The 15,124-nt window shown below is 43.1% G+C and overlaps 1 protein-coding gene across 3 annotated transcripts in view; it reads left to right on the top strand.

Annotated features, from left to right (window-relative positions):
* The first annotated feature begins 1,607 nt into the window (after positions 1-1,607).
* Positions 1,608-15,124, top strand: part of RUNX1 (RUNX family transcription factor 1) — a 168,356-nt gene continuing 154,839 nt past the window's right edge. For 2 of the 3 annotated variants that reach the window (XM_061359091.1, XM_061359089.1), the window contains exon 1: positions 1,756-2,041. In XM_061359091.1, coding sequence (XP_061215075.1) covers positions 1,987-2,041 — 55 coding nt within the window. In that variant the 5' untranslated portion in view covers positions 1,756-1,986. The other variant, XM_061359090.1, reaches the window with a different exon arrangement.

The raw sequence follows: 15,124 nt of genomic DNA, 5'->3' as shown, positions 1-15,124 counted from the left end.
TAATACATGTCACTAGACCTGTCACATCCTTCCACACCTCGAGAAGCTTCTGTTTCAGCAGACTGACTTTTTCTAAGGGAAACCTACTGCACCCCCCCACGCAGCTCCACACTAACCCTAAAAGGAAGCCAGGATGCCCAGGTAGATTGCATTTGCACTAGAAATGTAGACTGCATGAGGGAAAGTCATTCTACCTCCATAGCTGCAATAAGCAGAAAAAATCCAAGTGCATTAAGCACCTAATCTGGTCTGGGTATCCCTGCTCCTCAGTGCGGGAGGTGCTTCTGCAGAACCACACAGGAGTCTGGCATCAGTCTGTGCCAGTGGTACCTGTGTGCCAGGGGGGTTGACTGTGAGTTCCTTGCGGGAGGAGCCGTGTGTTGTTACGTATTGGTGCTCCACCTACCAGTACTTTTGATAGTATTGCAAAGGCGGCTTGCTGTTCTTCCAAGGGAGCTCCTTCACCCTGGTAGTCACTCAGAGGGTGCAGGGGAAGTCTCACTTGGCTTCAGCCTCACTGTCGGTGCAGTCCTTTTATCACCACGTGTTTCTTGGCAAAGGATTCATGGGTTTCAGTGTGCTGAACCCCAGGCTGCACAGGTGTGAGGCGTCCCGTGCTTTGCAGTGAGGTGGAAAAGGGCTGCTCCTCGCTGTTCAGGAGAGAGGAAAAGGAGACAAAAGGTGGCACAGCAGCCATTTCCCTATGCTGTAGTAAGTGACTTTTCTCCCATCTTTTTGCATTGTCACAGCCAGAGCCAGAACTGCCAATTGATTATTAGGTTTAGGAACTTTTTTTATTTTCCTCTTATTTTTGATTCTTTTGGAAGGGAGAAGGAAATGGAATCATTTTGGTCAGGACAGACTTGTTATCCCCTAGCAAGACACAGCTAAACCTTGAGGATTTTACTCAGGTTTTCTCATGGGTAGGGATCCTTCTGATGGGAACAGGAGCTGTGCTGAAGAAATACTACTGAATTTGACCTTACGGAATTAACTAACAAACCTTTCCTGTGGACTTTTATACACTAGCAACTTTCAAGTATACCTTAATAGGTGTCAGCAAAAAGGCTCAGAATAATGTTGTTTTTTTTTTTTTTTTTGGCTCCACTGACAGTTTATTTTTCTATTTTATTTTATTATTTTTTAATAAACTTCTTCTCAGTGCTCTTTCCCCAGCCAGTGGTCTTTCCTACAGCTGATTCCTGGTGTTTTACAGGACTAGCTGCACATCCTGCCTGAGCAGCAGACTAATGCTCGGGCTTGGATTACTATTGAATAAGCAGCAATGAAATTTCTATCAAAATAATCAGTAGTTCCAAAAACCACACACAACAAAACAAGGGGAGTTGAACTAACTCAGCAAGACCATTTGTAGCATCAGGGGCGGTGAGTCACTGTGCTTTTCCCTCCCTCAGCAGACGGCACTGGTGCCTCGCGCAGCCCCGGGGAGGGCAGGTGGAGTGGGTAGGGCATGACTTCAGAAAGCTAAAAAAAAGGAAAGAAAGAAAAAGAAAGTCGACATCACTCGGGTCACATGATGCAAAGGGACCAATGGAGGCAGGTTCTGGAAAGGGGAACAGTTAAATTTGTAATTTTGGTTGTGTGAAACACTTCTTTGGGCCTCATAAACAACCACAGAACCACAAGTTGGGTACAGAGGCAGTCACACAAGAGCGGGTCCGGGATATTGGTCAGCAGGCAGGGCAAATCGTTTTGACTGCAAACCACAGGGTTTCGTAGAGTGGTAAGCATCATCAACCACAACCGATCCGCTACTTTTTTTTCTTTTTAAGAAACAATTTCAGAGTTCTTTTAGCAAAAGAACCTTATAATCTGCTTTGTGCTGCTCCTGAGGCACGGGGATAAAACAGAGCATGATGGCTGGGAGGAGGGTGGTAGCAATGACTGTTCTTCAATTTTCACTCCCCAAGGTAGAAGAAATCATATATTCCTTCACTGTAAAGAGAGAGTTTTAAAGAGGAAACAATGGCTTCAAGCAACTTATTTGAGTCACTTCCTTCTTACCAGCACTTCTTGAGAGGTAAGTACCATTCAGACTTTCTAAATATACTTTTTACTTTCCCATACTTAAGAAAATGCATGTTTGGAGAGTATCTGGGAACATTCTTGTAGTACATGCTTTTTTCCACTTCAGTCTTCTTTGAGGCACTCTCATCGAAGCTAATATCTGAGCTTTCAGGAATATCATCTCATTACTTATCAGTCCATTAAAGAGATTATAACAAGGACTCATTTAAGCTGTTCAAACAGCCATTGCGTGCTTGTGAATTTTCTCTTCATAAATCAAAATGTGCTAGAATAACCCACAAGCATTACTGCAGATACAAAAGCAGTAGCACAAGTCCCTTTTGATTCTTTTTGGCAGAATTAAGACTTTTTGAGCCACTGCCATGAAAAATGACAGCCAACAGCATACGACACATATTACAGGATGAAGCACCAGGGGCGAGTAGCAAGCTGGAGCATACAGCCAGCAGAGCGTGATACTGTTTCATTTATGCTAGACCATCAGCCTGAGTAAAGGCATGTTCACAGGGGAGAAGTCAGGAAAAGCTTAGAAACCTGCTTAAAGTTAGCTGCAACTCACGTGGCTCAGGAAAAGGAGCAGTGCGGATAAACTCAGAGATCCTGTTGATGCCATGCAGATCTCAGATGGCTGTAAATTATCAGCAGAAGCCACCCTTAGAGAAATGAAGCAGTCCTGTAAGGGCTGAGAGGGGAATTAAAGGGCTTCACCCAGCAATATGACTTTTTCACCAGTGATCAAGAGCACTCAGAGACTCCTTCTAACGTTCTCACAACCCCCTGTGGAGCTAATGATTTAGTCATGGGTTATTCAGACAAGTAAGCCAGCGACTGGCACGAGAAACTTCTCCGCTTCCTCGTAACTGCCTTCCTAAATAGCTCATGCTACAGCTGAACTTTTCCCCTTTCCACGCAAGCCCTCTGACCGCTCAAGCCCTTTTTGCAGCAGGGCTGTTCCTGTGCGGATGACAAGGCACACAAAGCCCGTCGCAGACCGCTCATCAAGCTTGGCCGGGTGCTGCCAGAGAGCAGCACTTCATAACTCTTTATAGTTACAGACTACAGCTTCCCGGCCTCGCTGGCGGTGTCGGTGTGAGTCATGAGTTATTCGTATTAATAAGCGGGCTGGGGAATGCGGAAGGCTCATCCCAGCTGCTGTGTCACAAGAAGCAGCAGCTCCGCCGGCACCCTGCCGCTCCTGCATGCAGATCAGCGCTCCCCGAGAGGGAGGCGAGCGCAGGGCAGCCTGCCGAAATGCTAGCTGCTCTCCAGCCTTGCATCAGTTCTTTTTTCTCCCCCCTCCATGTCAAAAGTTCCTCTACATCTGTCTTTCCTGGCACCGGCGGAGAGCGGAATCGCAGCGAGCCGCGTGAGTCAGTCAGCCTCGCAGCACCTTCTAGCCTGGGCAGGGGAGATGCTGCAGGCTGAGCAAGAAGTGGCTAACTGCTCTGCAGCGCTTGCAGCTGACGTTTCCTCAGCACCCCTACGAGCAAAGGAAGCAATACTGCTAGAATAACAAGAAGGATCTTCCTGCATTTCGTCAGCCTTTTTTTTTTTTCTTTTTTGCCTTTTTTTTTTTTTAGCCACCCAACTGTTTACTGTTTAATCAGTAGCACAGGAAGGCTTGCTGAGGAAATTTTGTGCTTCTGATAAAAGAACAAGACTGAACCTCATGGGGCAGTGCTTGCAGCAAGTGCCAGGGCACAGCCAGTCCATGGGATGAGATGGGATGGGGATGGCAGAGACTGTATTGTAGGCAGGAGCCTAAAGAGCCTGAGAGCAGCTGGTTGGAGACCAAGGACTGATTTGTCCAGAAAAGGAGGAGTTTCATTAAAGCTGGTTAATCCAGCAAGTGATTTAGCTCAGCACTCCAGAATGGATTTTATTATCCTCCTTATTACTGTTCTCATTTTTGCTGTTAATATTACAATAGCACCAGTATTTTGTGCTTCCTCATGGACTATGCTGGAATCTTGCTAGGCTAGAAGTCACATTAATTACCTTAAGATATTCATCCAGTTTGGGCAATCCAGGTACAGGTTCTGGTGCGTACCCAGCACAAGCAAGACCAAACTCCCACTGTACAGCGGTAGAAAAGCTTGGGCAACAGATCTTCAGTTGAGTTATAAAGTGAACGTTTTCTCATTGCAAAAGAATACTGTGTTTGAACATGGAAGCTTGTGACAGTTTTCCAGCAGTTCCCCTTTTGTTCCTTTCTTTACTCAAATGAACTTCACACAGTTTCAAAATCCCGGGTGCAGCTAAAGTGACACTCGGGCCTCAGAGCAAGAAAAATAAATCATCCCTAGGGCTGGTTGTTCTCACCCCTGTTTCTCAATGGTGTTTACATAGACCGGTCGTTCGAAATGTCCCAAACTGTCTCTTCTTTTTTTCCCGCCAAAAATTTATTGCACTCTCTCTCTTAACTGAAATCGTGAAGTAAAGGGGAAAATAACAAGTTGTTTTCTGCCATGGGTTTCACTTTATCAGTCCATGCAGTTCTCCGAGAAGGAAATCCATAACTCTTTTTTAGCCTGATACTATGTGAAAATTGGGAAAAAAAGAGGGGAGTGGGGAAGCAGAACCATTGTTCCAGCCCCTGTGAGCAGTGACAGACATAGAAAGCCTGACATATTAATTGAATGTGGTACACCACAAAGGATATGGCCCTTTTTCTATCACACCACACCAGGTCCTCACTTCTGCCACTAGGTAAAGAAATGAGGATTACACTGAAACCTCCAGCGGTGTGCTCTGCATGCTGAACACATTCAAACGTTTAATGACTCTGCTTTTAATGATGGCCTCATTTTCCTAATGGCCTCTCTCAGTTTAAAGTCTCAGCTTGGTGTTAGGAATATAGGGTAGGACCATTTGTAACTGTCTTGCTGCAGTGCAGCCTGCAGAAAAACATAGCTTCATCTTTTCCTCATATCTAGGACTGCATCAACAAGACAGTAGTTTAAGCTTTTATTATAGCAAGATTCACAGCATAAAGATGGATTTGCTGGTTATATTTAAGCTTTTATTCTAGCAAGATTCACAGTATAAAGATGGATTTGCTGGTTTTATTGAGAGCTCATGTGTATTGTCTGGGTCAATACAGTGATACCTTTTTGGCAGGGGACCAAAACGGGACCCGTTAGAGTCTTGTATAAAACAGTAAACACATAGTTTTTAAAGGGTGTCTAGATAGCTACATAATATTGCCCTACCCTATAACTTCTTTTAACTTAATAAGGACATTAGACTGTCTTGTAAGGTTTCCTAATAATTTTGCCTACGAAGGAAGATGGAATAACAAATCTATTAGCAGGGTTTTATGGAGCTCTAAATAGCACAAACCATAACATTTTACACAAGGGCACTTTTTCTTCATTTTTTCTTTTGAGCAAGGTCCAATTATTTCAGTATGCAAAGAAGATTCCTCTTGGTTTTGCTTTTGCTGTATTTTTTATTAATTAATCATGGCAATGAAGGCTTGAGCTGCAATTTTGTTGGTTACTTATCAAATGGAAATGAACTCTGGCAGAGCACTTTTACAATATGGAAAAATACACTGTGCCTAGTTTCTTCTTAGTTCCAATGTGCAAAGTAGCGCCCAGCCTCACTGTGGGTTCCTTCCTTTGTAAACGCTAAATAAAACTGTAGCAAGAAGCTCTTCCTGCTCTGAAGGGCTTCCTTCCCTGGACCCGTGGACACCCATATCTAAGGTTCAGAGACATTGAAAGCACTCACTGAAAGCTTCTCATTGAAAGTTAGTGGCCCTGACTTGCCTTATTGATGCGCTTTACATTGATAGGACCTAAAATCCCTGGTGCTGTGTGTGAGCAGAATCATATACTAGAAGTAACTCGGCCAAAGACACATTTCTCTGGGAGATGCACAGTACCTAACACTGCCATGTATTTTCATTTGCTCACCAAGTAGAAGAAAACTATCTTTTCACAATAACATAAACTCCACTGTCACTGTGTAGGGGTGAGAGAAGGTTTTCTGTCACTTTTGCAGACTGCCCTAACTGTAACAAAGAGTTAATTTGCATCAGCTTTATAAAATACTAACTGTGTCTTGCAAATAGGAAACTGAGCTAAAGCTCATAGAAACCTTGGCTTACTAGGAGAAAACAAAATTGCACAATGTCTGATTTACACAGCCTTTTCTCTGTTTGAGCCTTATTCTTTCATTGAAAAGTCTTGAGAAATATTGCGAGACCTGAACACAGGAATTCCTGTGAAGCAAGGGGTAAAGTTTTCGACAGAGATGAATATACTGCTTTGGTAAGATCAGGAAACTTTATCCCAGGCCAAAATATTGTACTGGGTGTTTAACCAGTCATACTTAACATAGTGATGTTGTGATGACAGTCTGAGCAAAGATTTAAGGTTATGGTTGGCTTGCAGATCCCCCAGACTGTCTTGCCCTTTATCATACGGCCATTAATAAGAGACTGTTGAATGGCAGCTCTGCCTTGGACCATGTTTTATCACAACAGCCAAACTCCAGCTCTGAGGTAGCTCTCTAGTGGGAAATAGAAGTATCTTCCCCACTCAACCAGTGTATGCAATATGAATAGAAAATAAACTGCATTTTTTCATGACTAGAAGGTAATTATGGTTTAGTTTGACTGCTAAGGCATGACCCCAAATGAACAGTCTGCTTATCTTTAAATGCATGTGAATGATAGTGATATTGGCAAGTTTATGAAAGTAATTTATGAACTGTGCAAGAATTTAAGTCAGAACACACAATGAGTATCGGCATCATCTTGTTATTCAAGAGGGGAGAGTCTATAGTTAAACCAGGAGTGGCAAAGAAATTACTGTTCTTGGATATAGAAATTGACATATTTGCTTTTAAAAGCTAAGCAGAAGCTATCCTAAGGAAACAGCAAGAGCATTTCTCTGTAAAACGATGAGGTTGTTCCACCAACAGAAGAAGCTCATCCAAATTTGACACCCTGCCACATGCAAAAGGGCTGTACTGGGTCCCAGTGGTCTCTGCTGCACATGCCAGGAGGACTGTCCAGGTGAGGTAGCATAAGGTCCTCTTGTGCAGTCACAGAGAGCAAGGATGAAATGCAGAGAGAGCGTGGGCAGTACAGATCTAGCAGTGCCAGCATTAGGGCAAGAAAGAAGTGGTTCTAGCTTTGGGTAAGAGGATGGATGAAAGCTGGCTGGAAAGGGACTACCTGCTCTCTGAATCCAAACCCAGCTGGGCATCTATGTCTTCCCTGTGCCAGCACAGGCCTCCTGAATGCTGGGCGTGAGCTGGGTGTGTAGTGTTTCAGGTAGAGGGGCTACCATGAGCATCATGCTGTGCACAGAGACAAGACATCTCAGCTTCATGGGGGAGCTCAGGACAGGCCCCCTTCACTGCAGGGTGTGAGCCTGCATGTGCCTGTCAGATTTTCTGTCTTCCTCAAGACTGCACTGTTCAAGGATGTGTTTGCTCAGATTTTATTCAATGTTTATGTATTTACTTGTGTTTTCTATTTGCTTGGGTTTCTTCCCTAAACCAACTTATATAGTCAGCTCACCCTTTCACTCCTATTGTTTTCTCTGTGTTTAGTCAATGGGACAAGGTATGGTGTATTTTTTTTAAACAGTGTGGGATTACAGACTAGAACACATTGCCATAAAATACCATTGAATCCAAGAGTTTAGCAGGATCTTTAAAACAGCTGGGTCTGTATATACATAAGAGTTCATTATTATCTACCAGCCATGTAAAGAAAAAAGAAGGTTTGGAAGGGTTAAGTTCTCCCTTGGTCTCTCACTGCCATATTTCTCAGCACAAACTGATCTCTGTTAAAGCTTGGAAAGAAAGCTTCCCATGTAAGCATGTCTGTCATCTGCAAAGTGAACTGTGGCTTCCTCCATGACATCTGGCTGCAGAGACAGACCACTGGCTAGGTGAATCACTAGTCTGAGAGAAGGACAAGAAAACATTATGCTACCTCATTAACTCTTCTGTCATCTTAAGAGAATGGATAATATTTGTATAGACTTGAGTCAGCTTTCCAAATAGTAGAACAGTAGGAATATCTCCTCTCTGAAGTGCATTGAACTGTAACAGGGCTGACAACAGTGGTGGTGTTTGGAGCAGTAGAGCACCTACAGAGGTCTACAGTACGTTGGTGAAGTCCATACATGCACCAGCATACCCACAATGAATGCAAGACACGTCATTCTTGCTGCCAGTGGAAAAGAGAATAAAAATTCTATATACAGATTCCCAGTGTAATCAGCTTTCAAAAGAAATGCCTTTTCTTCAACTTAGGTCCCAGCGAAGAAGGTCCTGGGCTTATGACGAAGATAGATTTTAGTCCAAAACATAAAATTCTCTATAAAGGTGTATTCAGACAATTGAATTTCACACACACAAAAAAAAAAAACAACCAAACAAACAAACAAAAAAAATGGGGAAAAAAAAAGGCAAAAAAAAAAAAAGAGTTCCCTGTGAAAGCAGGGAAGCAGAAAGTGACAGTAGCTGCTACCTGGTAGAGTTTCCAGTTCATCCTTAATACTGTTTGCAGGGCTCATCACTTCTGCTTGCGAGTGAAACTCTGTGAAATTAGGTAGTTTCACTTCACGAAGACCTGTGAGAACATTTTCTCTGGCTTTGATCTATCTGTTGGTTTTAGTTTGGTTTTTGGTTGGGGTTAGTTTTTTTCCCCCAGCCTATGCTTTTTGTTTCTGATTCGAGAAGCAGACCAAGACATGGGCTTGGGGCTTTTTCTTTTGCATTCTGAGTATTTTCACATTCAATATGTTTTCTGTTGTCTGGTTTCATGCTGAAGTTGTGATTTTGAGTTGTGCTCAGAAGCTGGCCCAAGGTTTTGACTGTAAGTTGAAAGGCTTATCTCTCTTACTGCATTTTTTTGTGAGTGCAGTGCAAGGGGACTTGAAACCAGACAAGTTTTATGTGATTTGCTACAAACATTTCTCTTGGCTGTACTTAGGGAAAGCCCTGTGATCAATGTCAAATCAGCAACATCAGAAGGCATTGACCCAGTCCTTCAAGTGCCTTTTTGTGGTCTTTAAAAGATGACCTTTTGTGAAATACCTGGTGTGTTTGGGGCAAAGTGGCACAGTGTGGGGCCCAGCATCTATTTCCTTTGTGACAAATGTCTTGCATCTTCTCAGGCCCAGCACCGCCTGCCTCTCTCATAAGTCCATTTTCTAGCTGGCTTTATGGCATATGTCTGTGTCAGATGCGTGCCTCCAAAGTATTGTGGCATTTACAGAAGCCTTGAACAGACACCAAAGGATGCCAAGCTCCATAAGCGTTGCTAAAGCATCCTACAGTTGCCTCTGGTGAAGGCAAGCACTGCGAGCTTGCTGAGGGCGTGTTAGAGTTGAGTGTCACAGCCTCTGCAGTGGGCAGACCAACCTTCTTTTCTGTCAGTGTTTGGGTATCTATTTATACTTGCTGCAGTATCAAAGGGTAGTAGAAGGCAAGCTAGCACACAAAGAGAAGGCTTTCATCTGTCTAGCAAGGATAACATAGATGCAATCGGATGGGTGTAAGTCACCACTACCCAACCCCTGGTAGACGTCAGCACACATCATGGTGGTGAGCGGGGGTGGAAGACATAACCTGGGGTTTCACTACTGTTATTATACTGGCTGGGTAGATTTAAGCTATCACGGCTTTACTTGTACATGCCTGCAGGCACGCTTCCTCTTTTCTTTACAGCCATGACCAGGAGCAGAAAAGCATATCCAGAGCCAGTTCTTAGGGTAATATCTTGGCTCCATCCAGAAAGCGATGGCTATCAACTGCAGCAGGGATGCATTTGTCCTTTAAGGAAAAAGAAACCTGTGATAAAAATACAAAGTGGTGAATAAGACAGGAGGTGAACTCTGAACGCCAATTTTGACATAGGGGCTGAAGGAAACATAGCATTAAAGTGGAAGCATAATTCACACAGTGCCAAGTAGCAGAATTACGGCTTGAGAACTAAAGGTTTTGTCTCTTTTACCTAGGAGATACTGGTATGGAATTATTATGGCATATTATGCATGGCTATAGAAAGAGCTTTGAATTGACTGGGATTTTTTCTTTGGTTGGTAGTTATTGATTTGTACTTAACTTGTACACCAAGGATATACACTTCACCTAATGGACAGGTAAGGTGTATTTCCCCACTAAGCAGTAATGAGAGACTCTAAAAGAAGCACTCTTTAGCATGTACCATCTCCTGGTCTTATACAGAAGGGCAGAGGGGACAGGACTTCTGTAAGAACAATAGCAACTTTGGAAAGCAACCCTAAAAGCACTTTCCAAGTAAAAGGCAATGAGGAGGAGGCCTCACATGTGATGTCAAACTCCACATGGCAAAGGTGCCATGGCTGCTGACCATCTGTCCATGTTGCACATCATTCAGAGCAGGTACTGATATGAGATTGCACATTATGCCCAGTTCATAGGAACTTCAATTTATTTTATAATACAGTTACTAGATAATATCAGACTTCTGTAAAATGCTTCTGTTTTTCAGGACCTAAATGTAAATGAGCTTTGGGTTTTGCATAGCTCGGGTGTAAGCAAACTCATATCTGGAAGATGCGTTCAAGCCTTTGTTAACCACATTTGCACAGGGGCCATCAAACCAGTTACTGCAGTTCAGGCTGATTTAAGTGCTCTTACATGCATCCAAATGCTTTGCAAAGAAATACAGTACCACTTTGTCCATTGTATCTCTGGACTCAGAGGAACAGAGCTGCAGAGGTTACTTCATGCAGGGTCTTAATGAGACCTCTTTCCACCAGATCACTGAGCATGCTTCTACATCAACCTGATTCCTGTTTTGCTGCCACAATGGCATTGGAATCCAAGCTTTGGGTGCAGATAGCATCTGGAAAGCATTCTGCTTATGACTGCATCTAAGGTATCAGGGTGAGCATGGAGACCTGTCAGGCAGGTTGCCCTCTCACTAGAGAAAGGACAGCACAGAGAGCTGACACATGGTTTGCCCCTCACATGCTTTCTAAGGACTTCCACTAACACAGCCTGGAGAGACAGTCACCTCTGAAAGGAAAAAAAGACACCTTAGTCTCTGCACCAATTCTTTCTTTATGTTCTGCACTTTTTATCTGTAAAAACTGATAACGTACAGTGCTAAACACCCACACATTTCTTACACTAAGCACAGAATAACTTGCTTTTTGAAAGCAAGATTCAGGTCTCATATATGAACAGGAACTTATTCTGGCTGTACCTCACTGCACTGGAGAAAATGATTTGCTTTTCTAAATGAAACAGAGTGTTTCAAGCACAGTATGTTTCCATAATATGTTGGGCTATTGTGGAAACCAAAGAATGTGAATGACTTGCTTAGGTAAGAAAGAAAGTAATAGGTTAAACTTCTTGAGTTCAAAAGCGATGAACCACTTACGTTTTAGTGTAACAATCAGAACTTTTATTGCCTTGTTTGGAGGGTTTTTTTTCCTCCTAATAGAGATTGCAATGTAAATAGTAATTTATTTATTTTTTTAGTTTCATACATAATCCAACTTTGAGTACTACTTTTGAAGAGTGATATTATTTTGTACTGATACTGTTAGGTGCATCTATTTTACACTATGAGGCAGAAAAGCTACATGCTTTTCTTCTTTCGTTTACTATGCAGGAATAATCTTTACCAATATGAACACTTTTATACCTATATAAGCCCATACCCATTCAGGAGAGTGTTGTGCTGTAACTAGACATGTACCAACACGAATAGGGATTTACAGTTCCTCTGTAGGGTGAAGTTGTGTCATTAGACAGACGTCTATATGGAGAGAGATTATTCAGATTCACATCTTACTGGGGCAATTAAAGCAACCCAGTATTTTGTGTACACAGTATCTGATCCCAATGAAACCAGTGCAAAGACCTGGCTGGCATCTCTGGGCATTGGATGAGACCTGTGATCTGGAGTCTCCTCCAGAGACCTGGAGCTGTTCTCCTCCAGATCAAGGTGTTAACACCCTGAAGTTGTGTCGCTGACAGCCCAGGTCAGAAGTCCCTTTTCACATGGCTGTCCTTATACCCTCACACATATTAAATATAGGAGGGTAAGGCTGACTCCACTTTTGTGCCACATCTTGCCTTTTGCTTCATAGTGGTGTCCCAGCCCTTTCTGCCCCATTTCTCCATGCTCACAACAGCTGCTAAATAAAAAATGTCATTTATGTCAGTTAGAGATCACATTTCCAGCTGCTCACTGATGTGCTGGCTCCTTTTTACAGGCTCATTAGGGCAGCCCCTCCAGCTACTTCCCTCCCTTTATGTGTCCATGCTTTGGGCATATCCCTGACCCACGTAGAGACAGGCAAATCAGCTCCTGTAGCCGCGTCCTCCAGGTTTTGGTATGTTACTGCTTTGACAAAACCGCATCAGTTGAAGATCAAAAGCACAACCTAAACAGAAGCGGTTGGAGGCTTTTCAAGATGCCTCATCTCCCCTTTCAGCCTTCAGAAAAACCCACTCCAGCCAGAGGGATTAGGAAATACAACAGACCCCAGATGTGTCTGAGGGGACTAGCTGGTGTGATACCAGCTTGGGGCAGTAGCTGGATAATAAGAGTGACTTTGGTCTACCTCCTGCTTTAGTGAAGTCCTGCAAAGGCACAGAATCATAGAATCAGCTAGGTTGGAAAAGCCCTGTAAGATCATCAGGTCCAACAGTTACCCCAGCGCTACCAAGTCCACCACTAAACCATGTCACTGTGGGCCTCATCTACACGGTTTTTGAACACTTCCAGGGATGGTGATTCCACCACTGCCCTGTTCCAATGCCTGAGCACCCTTTTGTTGAAGAAATTTTTCCTAACATCCAATCTAAACTTCCCCTGATACAGCTTAAGGCCATTACCTTTTGTCTTACTACTTGTTACTTGGGAGAAGAGACCAACACCCACCTCACTACAACCTCCTTTCAGGCAGTTGTAGAGAAAGATATGGTACCCTTAAGCCTTCTCTTCTCCAGACTAAATACCCCAGTTCCCTCAGTTGCTCCTCATCACACTTGTCCTCCAGACCCTTCACCAGTTTCATTGCCCTTCTCTGGACCTGCTCCAGCAGCTCAATGTCTCTCTTGTAGTGGAGGGCCCAGAACTGAACACAGGCAGTGTGTCCTGATGTATGGACAGGAGACAGCTTACCCCTGGGTATCTCTACCCTGTCCCCAGCTCTAGTCAGAAGTAAGAGAAATTTCATGTTTTGCTCCACAGTACTTATGGATAAGTAGGAACTCCTTCATGGCAGCAGTGGGGTTTGGCTTCACAGCCATGGGCCACCTAAAATAAGTACAGGGAGGTGAAAGGTTCTTCCTCAGCAAAGTTTTTCAACTTCATTTTCATCTTCAGCTTATGAATTATTCTCTCTCTGTCAGATGTGCTCTCATTTATTCATTGCTAATTTCTTCAGCAAATACTGCTTGGTCTCCAGCTTGTTCATGAACAAACCCTAGTATACACCACAGTCCCCACAGGAGAGACTTCCCCACATGAGTCACACAGCTGCTGACTGAGCAGCATGCACAGCTAACCGAGGCAATATGAGGTGCCAGCTCAGTAGGTTTTCTCCCAGCATATGACTTAAGCCAATAATTAAGCACTCCTAACTAAAACTGTAGCCTTCTCTGAAGGTTCATGCTAATACAACTTGCTCACACAGAGGTTCTGGTAAAAAAACCCAGACAAAACATGATTTAACAGAAATTTGTTGTCAGATTACAGCTTGTTTTTAAGGAAGATATTTTCACTGCTCCTTAAACTGCTTTCTCTCTGAAGATGCTCACTTATTAAGGTCTTGTACACTTTTTATTGCAGTGCATTACTGGATTTATTCTTTTTTTCCCTGCAGAAAATGCAGGCAACATTAATCCCCTTATTTGAAACTGCAGTTCAAAGAAGAAATGAAACGAGAATTAGAAAAATAACCTATATAAAAACATTAGCTGTCCTATTTTAGGAGATAATTAGCTGCAGCAAAGTTTCCCTCACTTATTTTTCCTTGGTGAGAAAACGAGCTACCTTGTCATTGAGGTTTTCATAAAATGCTGTTGTTTGCAACATTTGCCACAAACAAATTAACCCAAACATTTCTAGTGCATGACTTACATTGCTAATTTTGCTGCTAGTTTTCATTTCTGTATCTGGAGAACAAAATGCTTTCAGTTATCACATAATGAAGGAAAAAGAAAAAAACAAAGAATCACATATTTGACTGCCAAGGAGTATATATAAGCACAATCTATACCAAATATGTGTTACCAGAACCCAGAAAAGAAGGGAGGGTGTGAAAGTCAGGAAGAGAGTAAAAAAGGGAAAAAGTATTTTATTGCATGGCAGAAGTGGCATGCCTGTTTTAGCTCTTGAATTAGCAAAGATACTTCTCCTTAGCAGGCCCCTGGGATATAGCACTATTTCCACTGGGAAACAGCATTTTCCAGCTTGAATAGGGCATACTCCTAACCAATTGTACCTGACACAGTTTCAGGGGATCGGTAGGTGATGGAGGCATAGGCCCAGCTGCTGACATTTGAGACACAGGTGCTTGGAGCTGCCTTTGCCAGGAGCCAGTAATAATGCAATATAGACAACTCCCACAGGTTGTGCTCTGAGAATAATCCACTGGCATTTGTTTGGGGTTTTTTGAAGCTTGGTGTTTGAACTAGATCCCCTGTTGTTCATAACGTCATCCTACCATCTTATTGAATTGTTGACCTTTTCCTCACTGGTATCTTCCCACTTTGGCTAGAATTAGATGGATACAGGTGGCCAAAGGAAACCACGCTCTGTGCCTAGCACCTGGTACCACTTCCTTTGATCATGACATCTGTAGTCTTACCCCTTTCCAGTTGATTCCGGAAAGTCAGAAAGGGATGGAAGGACTGGCTTCTTATGGTGCTGGTATGTAATCCTGCTCTTTAATTTCTAAGCTTGCAGATAGTCCTGAGACAACCTGTTGTATATTTGGTCCTTTCTATGGAAGTGGTGAGTACACCTACAAGGTTTCTGATTTTTTTCACCCCAGATCTCAAGTTTTGTGCATCGTGCACAGGGTGCCATGGGATCTGC

This window comes from Neopsephotus bourkii, unplaced genomic scaffold, assembly GCF_033783945.1.
Source record: "Neopsephotus bourkii isolate Nb327-2 ecotype Australia unplaced genomic scaffold, CSIRO-AGI_Nbou_v1 NB_962, whole genome shotgun sequence".
Taxonomy (NCBI): domain Eukaryota; kingdom Metazoa; phylum Chordata; class Aves; order Psittaciformes; family Psittacidae; genus Neopsephotus; species Neopsephotus bourkii.
Note: the sequence above shows the minus strand (reverse complement) of the source record. Positions and strands in the feature narration are given on the sequence as shown.